This window comes from Orycteropus afer, unplaced genomic scaffold (genome assembly GCF_000298275.1).
Source record: "Orycteropus afer afer isolate SDZICR_OR568_19922 unplaced genomic scaffold, OryAfe1.0 scaffold00067, whole genome shotgun sequence".
Classification (NCBI taxonomy): domain Eukaryota; kingdom Metazoa; phylum Chordata; class Mammalia; order Tubulidentata; family Orycteropodidae; genus Orycteropus; species Orycteropus afer.
In genome coordinates, this window is record NW_006921654.1 from 4,032,838 (window position 1) to 4,049,456 (window position 16,619).

Below are 16,619 nucleotides of genomic sequence, written 5' to 3' on the forward strand. Positions count from 1 at the left end.
GGAGGGAAAGACACAGGGAAGAGGTAACTATGGGGAGGAATTGGGAGGGAAGCTGTTGCACTGTGGTAAACTGTAGTCAATGTCATGAGACAAACTGTATGTGAGCTGCTGTACGGAAAATGAATTTGCTCTGTAAATTTTCACCCAAATCACAATTAAAAAAGTCAAGGAAAGTTTATAAATGAAACAGTCTTTGATGGTTACCAGGGACGGGAGGGGAGGGGAGGAAAAATTACTAACTAGATAAGAGACAGCTATTAATTCGGGTGAAGGGAAATGCAATATACAAAAAAGGTAGCGACCAGCACAATATCACTAAGAAAAAAGAAGACATGGAGAGGTGCACAAGAGTTACAGACAACAAAGGTAAATACTATTACATCCAGAATCCTGTATTATCAGTAATAACAAACATTAATCAACGAGTGGATACACAGATTAAGACAGGCAAAATGATCAGGTATGGGTAGGGGAATGGGACTATACCCATGACCATATATAGATTTGGCAGACAATATTTCTACATACATATTTTTATATGCTGTAAAAATATCCATGTGTATAATAGAGCTAATGTGGCAAAATTATTAAAACTTCTTAGCCATATCCAAACAACTTGAGGGAATGAGTCACTGGGCCTGAGGACTCAGGACCAGGGCCACAGGGGACATCAAGGTCAATTGGCATAACATAATCCACAATGTTCTACATCTTACTGTGATGAGTAGTGACTGGAGTCTTAGAAGCTTGCCAACAGCTAAGGTACTACTGGTCTCTCCCTGTTTAGAGAAAAGAGTAAAGAGAATCAAAGACGTATGGAAGCAATTAGTCAAAAGGCCTAGTGGACCACATGAACCTCAGCTTCCATGACCTGAGACCAGAAGAACTACATGGTACCCAGCTACCAGTATCAACCTCTCTGAAAGGGATCACAATAGAAGATCCTGGATAGAGTGGGAGAAAAATGTGGACCAAAACTTAAAATTAATAAAGAAGTCTAGGCTTACTAGTCTGACACAGATTGGTGGAACCTCCAAGACTATGGCCCTTAGTTACTCCCCAAGCCTGGAACAGAACTCACCCCCATGGCTTAACTTTCAACCAAATAGCAGACAGGCCTATGGGGTGAACAATAAAACTGGGGAGGTACACACTCTTTTGAACTACCAACCATACAAGATGAAAAGGGCAGAATTTGCCCAGGGATAAAGCTCACATGGCATGAATGCATAGGAAAGAAAGACAAATGGAAATGGTAAGCACAGGGAGGAAGTGAGCAGAGTGCTGCTACATTTCATAATGTTACAAAACAAAATGCGTATGAACAGTTGAATGGAAAGCCAATTTTCTTTGTAAACTTTCACTCAGATCACAAAAAGAAAAGGGAGAAAGACAGCAAAAGACTCAATCCTAGTAACAGGGAAAAAAAGAGACCTATGTGGGAGAAACATAGAAAAATATATGCTTGTATATATAAAGAGATTCATACATGGATGGGAATACAGAGTTGGGTAGAGAGGCATACACGTTCTTTTACGATATTGACTCTGAAGACTTTTAAATATGCTGCATTTTTACAATTGTTCATACATGGTACCTGTCCTGCTCTCCATCTAAATGGTGTGTGAGAACCTAACACTACTAGAACTTCACAGAAAGAATGAATTCCATTTTCAAGGCATAAATATGAACATGGTCCACCAACCTACAGACAAGTTTTTCATGTCTGAGATGACTTAAAATGTTTACTTTCATCTCTAGACCATGTTCAACTCAGGGAATATGGTAGTTCAGTTAATTTGTCAACTTGGCTGGGCCTGGATGAGAGGCTGGGCAGCTGGGTGTACTATTCCCCATGATGAGACTGGTAATCAGCTCCATGGTGGAATCTACTGTGAGCAGCTGAATAGCAGCTACCTTAGGGATGTGGTCTGCTTCCTGTATGGAAGGAGAAGCCTTGGGCAATGGTCTCTAGCTTATGGCACGCTTGAACCCTGCATGTAGCCATGTTGTTGTGCAGCAGCCTGCCATGCTCTGCTGACCTTGGGACTTTCAATGGACTTGAATTAATGGCCTGCCATGTGGTTGGTAACACTGGGACTTGTGCCTTTTTATTTGTCAACCTTGGGCGTGTCAGTCTCATCAGCCAGTAGTTGTTTGGGTGAAGAAAAGCCTCTAGTTTCAGTGGGCTGGGAGCAGGAGGCAGAGCTGAAGCCCATGGTTGAGGGGTTTTCACCCAGCCCCTAGAAGCTGGCACTTTGAACTCAGACATAAAGCCTCCAAACTATAAAATAAACTTTTGTTTGTTCAAGCCATCCCATTTCTGGTATATTCCTGTCAGAGCGACACTAGGTAACCAAAACAGGGAACATTTATCTGCAAAGGAGAATCATATTTTTTTTTTAATTTTTTAAAATGAATTTTATGGAGACAAATCTGCTTTTCCACTTGAGACAACAGGAAAGCCTAGCCCCCTCTTGCAATGTGATCCCAGTGCCTTTCTTTCTTTCTTATTATTTTAAATTGTGATTTGGGTAAAGTTTACAGAGCAAATGAGATTTCATACATATTTTGTATGAAATCATACATATTTTGCTTTGTCCCAGTGCCTCTCCTGGTCAGCACTAGCAGGGTAGTCATGTATCATCTTGAAAAGGCCAAGAGGGACAGACAGAGGTTGAGAGGGACAGAATTAGGACGAGAGGTGGGACCTGTGGCCAAGGTCAGTTCTGTGCTCTGCCTACAGCAGTTCATGCACTCATGACCAGTGTTTTGGGAAAACTGGAGGAATTCTCCTGACCTCTTCCATCTCTGGTGAGGACAAGTAAGAATTCTTACTAAAAATAAAAAGTGAAAGCACATGAGAAGTGAACTTCATAGTCACAAGAGACCCTCTGAGTCCTTTGGGACTTGAGTGGACAGCATCTGAGGGTGGGTCCAGCTGATATGGTGTCTCCTGTACCCACCAGCATAGCATCATGCATCTGTAAGAACGGACCAAGGACCCTTACTCACACCCTCCTCCTCCTCAATGCATATATTAAGAGAGAAGATGTCAGCCCTGCTTTAAAATCCCAGAAGCCTCTAATCATTCCTGCCCCTTCCTGTTTACATTAAGTAGCCCAAAGTCCAGTGTCTTCCCATACCAGGACTCAGAAAACAGCAGGCTTGTGGCCAAAGAACCCTGGGGCTTCCTCTTTCCTGGAAATACACACAGCTCGGAAATGGTCTCTGTGGGGATCCTAAAACCCAGCAAGAAGATAGAACCGCCAGAGCTCTACCTCTGGACAAACCTCACCTCACCAGCGTCTGCTGCATTCATGCCACAAGGGATGGCAAGGAGTCAAGTGACCATGGTGGCTTGATTCCCCTTGAACTAGCTCTGTTAACATGCTGGCTTTGTTCTATTTCTGAACTCAACCTGAGAGCAACTGTGTTCTCATAAGAATCTGAGGACCAATGAATAGCTCCAATGTCTTCATTCTTACAGAGAATGGAAAAGACAAACCATCTATAATTTCTGGCCAAAACTTACAAAAAACAATTACTCTATTTGATTACATGTGGCCTCAATTGTACTTAAGTCTTTTGTCAGTTACCTTGTCATGTATATGTTATATTCTAGTCTCTTCCACTGGACTGTGGGATCCTAAAGGAAATGATCTGACACTACTTTAATGTCCAGAATGATACAGGAGGCATTTGAAAAGTAACTGCTAAATGGATGTTTACTGGTTTGTTTTCCTATTAAATTAGATTCTGATATAAATATATATGTATACATACACACATACACATATATGTATACATATATACAATGAGAAGAATTTGCCTATGGTGGACAAGAAAGAAAAGTCCAACAGAACTGTAGGACAACAGTTCAGCAAGTCATGTACAACCAGAGTCAGTAGGTCACGGAGCTCACAGCTTCCCAAGGGAGCAGGAGATGTGACCAGGCCTTCCCATGGCCTTTGTCAGGGAAGGCCTTCCAGCCCTCTGGCAGTACAAAACTGGAAAATCTGGCAGGAAGGGTGTGTCTCCTCACAGTCAGGGCTGACAAAACATGGGAAATGGCAGCTACATACCTTCCTTTCCTGCAGGCCACAGAAATGGAAGAACAAATGTCTCAATCACAACCAATTCCCAGTGCTGAGGGCTCTAAACTGGCCTCTGAGACCACTCCACCTGCCTGAAATGCAGTAATCTCCAGCCCCCATGACAAGGCAACTCTTAGAAAGAGTAATTTCCTTCACTTTTGCTCCAGGATCTACTGCTGGCAGGTGGGAAGGCTGTGTCTTGCCTGGCCATGGGAGTGCTTCCTCCCACAGGAAGTGAAGAGTCCCAATGTGCCCATCCCCAGCCCTGCTCCAGGGGTGCCCCAGAGAGCCCAGGAGGAGAGCAGTGACGCCCAGAGCACCACCAGAGAGAGACAAAGTGTTCCTCTGCTAGGCCTGACCATTCGTACCTAGAGCCTTCACAGATATTTGCCGGGTAAGTGGAGGGGGGATGTTGATGCAGACGAGATCCACGTCTTGATGCAGTAAGACGTCGTCGGTCCGGCTGGTGTAAAATGTGATGTTCATCTCCTCAGCAAGCTGCTTTGCCTCCTCCTCTGTCTTCCCCCACAGGGCCTCGACAGTGAACCCTTCTGCCCTCAGTAGCGGCACCAGAACCCTGGCGGAACTGCCGGTCCCAAACACGCCCACTCCTGGGAGCATCTTCATCCCGGCTTCTCTGTTCACCAACTCATCTCCTCACAAGAGCCTCCGGCATGGGTCCGACCTTCCCACAGTTCTGGTCAAACATGGCTCCTAAAACAGCAAGCATTACACTGGCTATTAGTGGAGGGCACACTTGGCTGTGGCTACTTTCTTGGCTTACTCAAAGGCAGTAAGTGCTCTGCCGCAAAAGCAGGAGCAGAAATACTGCTCCAGAACGAAAAGGTGCAGACTCTTCCATGGAGCCTTCAGGGTATCAGTGCTACCTATACTAGGACTCAGAGAAGGGAAAACGAGAAATGGGTGTAGCTGCGGTCAGGTCTCTGTTCTGCTCCTTAATTTTCTGTGAGACCCTGGTCAAACCATTTAATCTTCAGGGCCTTGACTATAAAATAAGAACCATGACTGATCTGTCAAGCTCCTTTGAGCTGTGAAGTTCATGATTCTATGATATACAACAGAAAGAAAAAGATTGAATAGGAGACCACCAAAAGAAGAAAGGGAAAGCATTATCTACGTGCTATAGAGAGTAGACTTTTAAAAAGTTTATGGTATCAAGTATAGGAAGATACAATTTCACTAGACATAAAAAATAGCAAAAACCTTTTCCAACTACCAAACTGGCCAAGTATGCTTAAAAACGGTTTTTGTACAAAGATGCTCACTCCAGCATTGTCTGTAACAGGGAAAAACTGGGCAACAACCTAGATGTCCAATACAAGTAAAAGAATGAAACCACACAAGTCTTTTGCTTGAGCCCAAAGTCACGAGGGAAAATAGAGCTGAGAGCCAGGCGCACCATCAGGGCACCACATGTCCCCACATGCTTCCACTCAGCTAACCCAGTCGTCCCTACCCTGGCTGTGTATTAGGTTCACTGGGGAGTGACCCCAGACCCATTCAATCAGACTCTGGATGAGGCTGCATCATTCTATTTCTCTGTTCAAGCTCCTCAAGTGACCGACCTCCCCTGGCAGCCAAGGCTGAGGACCTCCGAGTGGTATTTAACCCAAATGAAATGTTCTCTACACCCAGAACAATAACAACATTTCCAGAGTTTGTTCTGTGTATACCTTCCTCAACTCTCTCTCCTTTTTATTGTATTAGTAAGACAAATTTGCCATTAAAAAACAAAAGCAAACTCACTGCTGTCCAGTCAGTTCCTACTCATAGTGACCCCTCCTTGGGTTCCCAAGGCATATCACTACAGAAGTAGATTGCCCAGTCTTCCTTCCAAGGAGTGGCTGGTGGATTTGAACTTCTAGCCTTCTGGTTAGCAATCAAATGCCTTAAGCACTATGCCACCAGAGCTCCCAGAAAAAATCTTTGGTAACACTAACAATTATTCTAAATTCTACATTTTTAACATTCAGTGTTTTAAAAATAATTTTAAAAACACTATAATCCCTTTGTCTTCCAGTTATCTTTTTTAACATTGGGTAATTTCTCATTTTTGTCACTGTAGTATCACTATTTGAAAAAAATTATATTCAAAACGTATTTAATCTTGCTGTTATACTTTAATCCATGTAAAGTTACTTCACTTGCATCTGCTCACACATCTTCAACCTATTTGTGTTGAATGGCAAGATGGCATTTCCTTTGTAAATTATTCTATTTCTCAACTCTGAGTACTTAGGTTATGGTATATAGATCCCTGGCACCCTTCCCACCTCTCTGGCCACGTCTAAGTGCCAATTTTGGGCTCCTCTGCTTTTATTCCCCAACCCCCACTTCAATGCTCAGTCTGTGGAAGTGTGTCACAACTGTCCTTCCTCTTCTTGCTCCACATGCTCTCTTAGGCTCTCTCTCTTATCCTTTCCCAAAGCTTTTGTTAGTACACGGATGACTTCCAAAACTGTAGCGCAAGCCTGGATACGCTCCAGAGCTTCACACCCCCATACGGAGCTCCTAAGTCTCAGCTTTGATCTACAAGCTCCACAATACCCACATGAGTGAATGTGAACAGAAGCAGTGAAGGGAGATGGTAAGAGTATATGATCTGGAGAAGCCATCAGAGACATCTGGGTTCAAATTCTTCTTAGGTGTATGCAACTTTTTCATGGTTCACCATAAACAGGTTTAATGCTGTTTAGCTCTCAGGGATCTTTTAGGATTAAAGAGATCCAGTTATAAGTACTTATTTAGCACAGTGTCTGGCATATCGTCAGTATTTAATAATGATCATAACCCCTACCCAAAATATTTTCTTACTATACCCTATCTCAAGGAGCTCTGGTAGCGTAGTGCCTAAGGCACTTGATTGCTAACCAGAAAGCTGGCGGTTCAAACCCACCAGCCACTCCTTGGAAGGAAAGTTGGGCAATCTACTTCCATAGTGATACTGCCTCGGAAACCCAAGGAGGTGTCGCTATGAGTCAGAGCCAACTCGACAGCACATAATAACAACAACAACTGCCTTGGAAACCCAAGGAGGGGTAGTTCTGAGCCAGGTTCGACTCAACAGCACTTAACAACACAACCACATGCCCTATCTTATGGAATGTCACCATCATCTACTCAGTTCCCCGACCCAGCAACCTGGCTGGCAGCCCCACTTCTCTTTCCCTTACTCATGGGTGTCCATGAGTCTTGTTGATTCTTTGTTACTTCTTGAATCCACCCCTTTCTAGTCATCCTTTTAATGCCACTGCCCTCATCTAGGCACCAGTATCACTCACCTGGATGACTACAACACTGTCCATTTGATCTCCCTGGCTTTTATCCTTCCTTCCATCAATCCAGATCTTTATAAAATGTAAGTGGGATCACATCACTTCCTTCCTTTTTAAACCCTTCAGTGACTTCTCACTGATCTCAGTATGAAGTCCAGATTCTTTAACATGACTTACAAGGTCCTGCATGATCTAGAAATTTTAGGATAGGTCTAGCTTTGTGCAGGGTCACTTTTAAGGATTATCTCCAAAAGAGATGAGTTGCAAAACACATACTTAAATATGCTAGTAAAATGAATGCTCTGAGATTATTAGCTGACAACCAGTTAAAAGTTGAAGAAACAATTACATAAAATGACAGCAGTGGTTTCCATTTCTGACAATGTGTGTATGCATTTTTTTCCTTCTTGAAGAATTAAATGGTGAGAAACAGTTGTGTTCACTGTGGTCCTTTAGACCATGACACCAAAGGTATATCATCTCATAAAAACATTGCACACAAATGTTCATAGTGGAATTATTCATAATATTCAGAAAGCAGAAACAACCCAAATGTTTATCGAGAGATGATTTTAATAAACAAAATGTGGTATGGTATACCCACACAATGCAATATTATTCAGGCATAAAAAGGAATGAAGTACTGATACTCCAAAACATGCTAAGTGGAAGAAGCCAAACACAAAAACCCACATATTGTATGACTGACTCCATTATATGAAACGTCCAGAGGAGGCAAAAAGTAGCTTAGTAGTTGACAGAGGATGGGGAGAATGAAGAATTGGAAAACATGGACATTTTTAGAGGGTGATAAAAATATTCTGAAATTAGATAGTAGTTATGGTTGCACGACATTGTGACTATAATAAACACAATTGAATCACATACTTTAAAGTGGTGATTTCTTATGTTACGTGAACTTCATTTCAATAAAATTTTTTAAAAATCATCTGCCTATGTTCAGCTCAGTTAAAAGTAGTATCAGATAAAATACATATTGAAAAACTATACAGAAATTAATTTCTCTTCAATTGAAGGATGTTTAATACTGGAAAACTAGAATAATTCCTAGAGAGCACTTGCCTCAGGACAGTAAATGACTGACTGAAAGTCATGGTAAATAAAGATAAACACACTCTTAAGCTTTTCTTGGTGAGAAACCATGTAGCTAATCTTTCTCAAAAATTAGACAATAAAATAGTGACATGTGTATCATTTAAATTATAAAAATTATACAAACTCATTATAGAAAAAACAAGAACAAACACTGCAGTATAACCAAATACCTCATGGGATTTAGTTCCTTAGTTCAAAGGTTTAGGGTCATGGTTTCATGGAACAGTCCAGTTATTGGCCTAATGATGTGTTTAATGCTTCTTTTCTCCTCCTAGTTCTCTGTGTAGGAGCTCTGGTAGCACAGTGCCTAAGGCATCTGACTGCTAACTAGACGCCTGGCAGTTCAAACCCATCAGCCACTCCTTGGAACACTGGGCAATCTACTTCTGTAGGATACTGCCTCAGAAATCCAAGGAGGGGTCTCTATAAGTCGGAATCAACTTGACGGCAGTGGTTTTTGTTTTTTTTTTTGTTTTGTTTTTAGTTCTCTGCGTAATGCCTGGGGGTCTTATTGCCTCCATGAACAACTGGCTCCTTTGCCATGAGACCAGAAGAACAGGATGGTGTCCAACTACTATCACTAACCTTTTTTTTTTCCCCTAACTTTTAATTGTGATTTTGTTGATTGGTTTTCCATTCAACAACTCATACACATTTTGTTTTGTGACACTGATTACAATCCAGTCAATGTAATAGCGCTCTTCCCACTTCCTCCCTGTATTTCCCATTTCCATTATTTCTACCCCTTCCAGCCTTCTGAGCTTTATCTCTGGGCAAATACTGGGCTTTTGATCTGGTATGGTTGATTGTTCCAAGGAATGAATACCTCCTTAGTGTTAGTGTTTGGCTAAAAGTTGAGCCACTGGGGAGTTTTCGGGTTATGTAGAGTATACAAATGCCATAGTCTCAGAGGTTCCACCGGTCTCAGATCAGCGAGGCTGGTCTATTATTTTATGTTTTGTTCCACGTTATTACTGAGCATTTTGACAAAAGATTCTATAGAAGAATCCTGACCAGAAGAGGTAAAATGAAGAACAGGATTTCAACTTCTTACAGATTCCAGGCTTCCTGGAGCCATGGAGACTGGAGGAATACACAAAACTACTGCCCTGACATTATCTTTAAACCTTAAACCAAAAACATCCCCTTAAATCTTCTTAAAACTGAACAACACATTAGCTTAACTAGTAAAAAATGTCTGCCTTGATTGAGCATTATGCTCTTTTAAGAAATATCTATATGGGATCAAACCGACAACTCAACTTGAAAGATTAGGTAGGAAATTTAGAGGGTAGTACATTTATGCTAATGGAGGAAGAACAACTCAAAAAAGGAGGGTGAGAATGGTTGCACAACTCAAAGAATGTAATCAATATCACTAAATGGGACATGTAGAAACTGTTGAATTGGTATATATTTTGCTGTGTACATATTTTCAACAGCAATAAAAAAATAAATAAAATAACAAATGTGCTGCAGGTCTCTCTGCATAGAACAGTTTTTGCTTTCTCTGAGCTGATGAATTCCTGGGACAGTGTAATTTCTGGACACGAGAGTCTTCCTTTCCATCTATGGAAACATTTCCTGGAAATGTTCCCTTGCACCTTCTATATACTTACAACCAAAAAACCCAAACCAAACTCACTACCACCGAGTTAGACCCGACTCATAGCGACCCCTCCTTGGGTTTCTGAGGCAGTATCATTACAGAGGTAGATTGTCCAACCTTCCCTCCGAGTGGCTGGTGGGTTTGAACCACCAGCCTTCTGGTTAGCAGTCACATGTCTTAGGCACTATGCCACCAGAACTCTCCTTTATACTTACAACAGGAACTATAATTTATTCCTCTTTGGGTCACCAGTGTCATGAGCACAGAAGGCCTCCATTGATTAGTGGATGAATAAGTAAATGAACTGACTGTGTTCAGTAAAGCGTTTTCTGGGTGTTCCAACTCACAGTTGTCTCTGGCTTCTGATGGCCACATCCCTCTATGAAACACCAAAGTCGCCCTTAGAAAACATACTAGGCTCTATCCTCATGTGCTGCTGGGTGCAGCCATTTGGCCTTACTTAGAATGAAAATATGCACACCTTATTATGATCCGGAAATTATACTGTGCATGTGCCCATCATCCCAAAGAAATTCTCACAGGGCACCCACAAGGGATGGATAACAAGGATATTTATGACATGTCTGTGGTTCAGAGTTGGAAGCAAACTGGGGGTCCACTGCTAGTGGTATGGGCAAGAAAATGGGGTCCTCTGAAAGTCAGAAGTGATATTAGATAAATATATAACCACATAGGTAGATCAAACACACTCAGGATTCAGTGAAAAAAAAAAAATTCAATGAGCTCCATTACATAATAATATTTACATTACTAAAAATATATGTACAAAAACAAAAATATATATTCCATCAGAACTTAAACAAACAGAAGGATACACATTAAATGTATTATGATGGCTGTCTATGCAAGATAGAGAAACCAAAGTAGAGAGTGGAGATAAAAAGGAAAAAAGATATAAGTCAAGACAGGGTGGGAGGGGAGGAGAGGAAACACTACAAAAATTTACGAATGTATTAAAAAAAAAAAAAGAAAAAGAAAGGACCTTGAGGGTAGGAGAAAATGTGGTTCTAAAAGGAACCCCCTCCCTTTTTTTTTTTTTTTAAAAAAAAGCTTGCATTTCAAACACAAAGTGGCAGACCTATGTACTTCTGAGCCTAATGACGAAAAACCAAAACAAGCAATAGAATCCAGCCAAATGCAGGGAGCAGCAGTGCTTATTTGAGGCAGGGCAGTTTAAACTCAGATGGTAGACTGATAAGGACAAACCACAATTCATGCATAAATTCTGCTGTTAGTCTATATTCTTTTCTTAGGATAATTTATGATGTTCCAGTATTAACCTTTTTAAAATGGTTTTACTGAGAAATAATTCATATAATTCATCCACTCATTTAAAGTATACAATTAAATGGATTTTAGTATATTCACAGAGTTGTACAACTATCACCCAATCAATCTTAGCACACATCATCACACTAAAAAGAAACTCTGCACCCATTAGCAGTCACTCTTTATACCCCCTCCTCCAGCCCCCAGCAACTGCTCATCTACTTTCTGACTCTAGGATTTGCCTATTCTAGACATTTCCTATCAGTGGAATCATTAAATACAGGGTCATTTCATTTAACATTTTCTCCGTTTATCTGCCACCCGGTCCCTCCCCCAGGGAGAAGGGAGGCATTTCCCTAAGTGTCGCTACATCAGGTTTTTCTCTTTTTTTTAAAACATTGCTGTAAAACACAACACAACAAAATCCTCACATTTACAAAAATGTCTGGGAAAGGAAGGTTTGGCGAGCAAATAAGTGCAGAAGGCACATATTACTTGCATAAAAAGTATATATTATAGCTTTGTAATAAGTTTTGAAATCAGCAAGTGTGAGTCATGTAACTCTGCTCTTGTTTCTCAGGACTGTTGTGGCTATTCTGTATTCCTTACGAATTTTAAGATCAGCCTGTCAATTTCTGCAAAAAAAGCAGCTGGGATTTTGACAGGGATTGTGTTTGGGGAGTAATGTCAGCAACACTGTTTTCTGGCACTTGAACATTTCCTATCTTTCAATAATGTTTTCTAGCTTTCAGAGTGTAAGATTTACACTTCTTTTGTAAAACTTACCCAACTATTTATTCTTTTTGATGTTACTGTAAATGGAATTGTTTTCTTTTTCAGACCCAGCCATTTCTTCTGCTTCTATAGACACAAATGTACCATGCAAAAGATGTGTCTATGTCCAGTTGAGGGTAGGTCTGAAAGTATAGCCTAGTACAGCAGCCTGTATTGCTCCACTCTACCAGAAGCACACCTGTGCCTCGTGAACCACTGAAATGAGCACGAGTTGGACTGCCACCAAGCCCCTGCCAAGTCCCACGCTTCCTCCTGCCTCCACTCTCTGGGGCTTGGCTTGCCTCTTGCACTCTACCATTGGAGTTGTTTTCTCTTAACCATCTTTCTTCCTTTCTGATGGTAGATAATGTCTGTGATCCCTCACTCATATCGCTTTCCTTTTCCATTTTCTTCACTTCTCTTTGTTGATAATTCTCCTGTCCTTCTAGGTAGACACCTTCTCTAGTTAGAAAACAAATCTGCCACAGAGCATCTTCTATAATTTTCATGGCCTGGACTCCCTTCAACTATTTTGGTCACTTTCAGCACTTACAGGTTTTTTGGTTATCAGCTATTCTGGGAGCTGGAGTGTTAAATTCACAGCACAGACAAGTGAGAGTCTGCTTTTTTTTTTTTTTTCCTCTTTAAAATAAAATTTTTTTCCTACATCACTCCAAGGTAAAACCCCTTACCCATTAAGCAGTTTTTCCCCATTCTCCCTCTCCTCAGCCCCACCAACTGCATTCCGTCTCTATGGATTTCTCTCTTCTGGCTATTTCGTATCGATGGAATCATACAATATGAGACCTTTTGTCTAGCTTCTTTCACTAACATAAAGTTCTAGAGGTTCACTCATGTTGTAGCATGTATGAGTACTTTATTCCTGCTATGGCTGACTAATATTCCATTTTATGTGTACAATGTGTTTATCCATTCATCGGCTGACAAGACATTTGGACTGTTTGCATTATTTGGCTATTGTGACTAGTCCTGCTAAGAACATGTGAAGATGTATGTACTGGTTTGAGTACTTGTTTTTATTTCTCTTGGCTATACACCTAAGAGTAGAATCGAGAGATCATGTGGTAATTGTGTGTTTAACTTTTTGAGGAACTGCCAAACAGTCTGCTTAATGTTTTGGGTCATTAATTACCAACAGCTAAAAGCATGAAAGTCAGGGCCAGAGCACTGAGACATATGCCCATGTACTCTCCAAATTCATGCCCAGAGCACACTTCCTCCTCTTTCATATCACATTGCTTCATGCTATAGTTATATGTGGTTGTATGTTTACATCAGTGGCATAAAACAACAGAATGGATTAGAAGAGTTTTAATTACCCTGTTTTACTGCCACTGACTCAAAGGGTAGCTTCATTAACACCCCTAAAGGGACAGCAGCCGGCCCCTGAGGAAAACAGATGGCATGAAGCAAGGCAGGCTTTGATGGCTAGGTATTTCCTGCTCAAGCAGGCAGAGCTGGTTTTCCTCATTTCCTTTCTCACCCCTAAAATCTAGCTACTCCTTGCTTCTCACATCCTTGCACATACCCTTCACAGCCTTCCAAACACCTGCACAAAACCAGCCCTGCCAAGCTCTCATGAATTCCAATCAGCACATGCTGGTCAGGAATGAAGGGTGCAAAGTTCTCTGGCAGCACTGGCAATGCGTAGTTTGAAGAAGCTACATGTTATAGGAAAGCACAGCATAGAGGTTAGAGGTGTGGAATCTGCAGTCATCTTGTCTGGATTCAAATCCTGGCTCCATCACCTGGGTGACTTTAAATAAATTTCTTACTTAATCTTTCTCTATCTCAAGTTTCTTCATTTGTAAAATGGTGATAATTGTACCTACCTCACAGGAGAGTGAAGGATTGAGTTAGTATTTACAAAGCACTTACAACAGGGCCTGGCACACAGCTAGTCACTACATAGGTAATTGGTTGTTGTTTTAAAAAGATATATATTATCTATGATGGACTTAGTTGTCTCTCCTTGATAATATTCTGAGCTAATAATAACTGCTAACGAGAAGACTGCCAGTTCAAACCCACCAGCCACTCCTCGGAAGGAATACTGGGCAATCTCCTTCCATAGAGATAATGCCTCAAAAACCCAAGGAGGGGTTGCTATGAGTCTGAATCGACTTGATGGTAGGGAAGTTTTTAATATGCAGAGTGAGATAGGTCAGGCAGTATGAGTGTAACATGGTACATCTCACTGAGTCCATGAAACTCTTTTAACAGATGAAGAAACACAAGTTCACAGAGAATAGTTAACTGCAGTGTAGTAAATTACTTTGTGTGGCTTTTCTACCCATAAGTCTTTGTAAACTCCAAGTGGGATTTGCTATGAGCAACTGAGGAGCTCCTGATTGCTGAAGGTGTCCACCTGGAGTATTTCTGTTGGGAGTGGCACAAAACAATGTTCTGGGAGGTGCCCACTCTCTCTCAGGTGCTTAGAGTTCTGATGCTATAATTGGCTAGTTTGACCACCCTGCTGGGCTCAAAAGGAGGCCTCCTGGAGGTAGAATTCTCTTGGACTGCTGGTTCAGGAAGATGTGCTGCTGAAAGAGACACGCACCCCGGAAAGAGACACGTGCTGCTGGGAAAGAGGCGCAAGAGACATGCATCGCTGAGTGAGACACCGAGGGACCAGCACTGCTGGGAAAGAGACTGTGAGAGACTGTTGGCTGAGGGACGGTGGGCTGGGAGAGAGACTGAGTGTTTTTCCTGAGCTTGAATTGTAGCCTGGTGCTTCCCTAATAAACTCCATAATCTGTGAGTTCTGTGTGGCCACTGCAGCGAATTATCGAACCCAGGAGAGAGGTGGTGGGTGCTTTGGGAGGAACGGTTGGAGAAAGGGCTGGAGGGAGGCAGCATGTCTGGCCTAATAGGAATAGGCCTTGGGTTACTGCTGGTAATCCTGTCTTCCTCTTGTGGGATTAGAGGAGGTCAGAACATGTGGCCTCCTTGCCGTTTTTGCAGTAACTTTTCCAAGGTTCCCCCACTGGCTGTGTATTACAGACTTGCCACAACGATCTGTGAAACCAGATTCCTTAGCTTCTCTCATCCTCTGTAGAAACAGACATCATGTAACCTCGTATGTGTGGAACAATTCTTCTTTGATCCTTAGTGGTGTGAGCCGTTAATTGGACATCCTAATGCCACGTGAATTCATCCAAAGCCTAGTTCAAGCCACCATCAACTTTTGCCTACACTCCTCCACCAGAGGAATCAACAGTTCCCTTGGCCGCAATCATTTCCTTTCCCAGCCTTTTAAGTGACCATATGATAAAGCCCCAAATCCTTGCTGGTGCTCACAAAGTCTCTCCCGACAGTGAGCTGGGTCTCTCCACTTCCCTATTTAACTCCTTATCCTTGCAATGAACATGCTGGCATTCAGCTGATTTCTTTAATCCTACTCCGAGATTTCTGTCCATGCTGTTTGGTCTGCCTAGAAAAATCACTTATTATCTCCCCTGGCTAACTCCTTCTATTTACCTGTCAGGTCCCCACTTAAACACTTCTTTGGAGAGGCCATACCTGAGCTGCGTTAGATGACTTGGCTCTCAGTTCCCAATGCAGCCTGGGCTTTGGTTTGACAAAGTTCATCACACTTCACTGAGATCACTGATTTAGTATACATCATGATGACAAGGAACCTGTCTGTCTTACTCGTTGCTGTGTTACCCAGACCAAGTGCAGTGCCTCATATTGAGGTAGGTGCTGGGTAATGACTGTATAATGAATGCATGAATGAGCAAGAATGAATGAATCAAGAAGTTAGACAAAAGGCTGCTGCACTGACTAGGAGGCAACACAGTTTTTCCTGCCTCTAAATTCCTTTTCTGATTTTAAACAAATGATTACTTAAAAATCTTTAAGTGTATAAGCTATAGTTGCAATGATTTAACATCCAGTTACAAATAAATCTTTAACATAAGAGCATACTTCTTTTATTTTTTTATTGTGGTAAAATATATATAACAAAACATTTGCCATTTCAACCATTTTTACCGTACAATTCAGTACATTCACCATGCTGTGCAACTGTCATTGCTCAAAACAAACCAAACCAAACTCACTGCCATTGAGTTGATTCCGACTCATAGCAACCCCTCCCTTTGGGTTTCCGAGGCAGTAAATCTTTACAGAAGTAGATTGCCCAGTCTTCCTTCTGCAGAGTGGCTGGTGGGTTTAGAACCGCCAATCTCCTGGTTAGTAGTCAAATGCCTTATGCACTATGCCACCAGACCTCTTTATTGCCTTCACTATTCATCACACTTAAGAGAAACTCAGTACCCTTAAGTAATAACTCCCCATTTCCCCCTTCCAGTCACCCTTAGTTGCCACTAATAAAATCTGGTCTCTATGCATTTGCCTCTTCTAGACGTTTCATATAAGCACTATTATGCATTAGACAAAATTCATCCTTTT

The 16,619-nt window shown here is 41.7% G+C and overlaps 1 protein-coding gene across 1 annotated transcript in view; it reads right to left on the reverse strand.

The window, feature by feature from the left end:
* The window catches only part of GFOD2 (glucose-fructose oxidoreductase domain containing 2), a 31,712-nt gene extending 26,976 nt beyond the window's left edge, over window positions 1-4,736 (reverse strand). The window contains exon 1 of the mRNA XM_007940265.2: window positions 4,466-4,736. Coding sequence (XP_007938456.1) covers window positions 4,466-4,724 — 259 coding nt within the window. The 5' untranslated portion in view covers window positions 4,725-4,736. The remainder of the gene's footprint in view (window positions 1-4,465) is intronic.
* Between the last annotated feature and the right edge of the window lie 11,883 nt (window positions 4,737-16,619).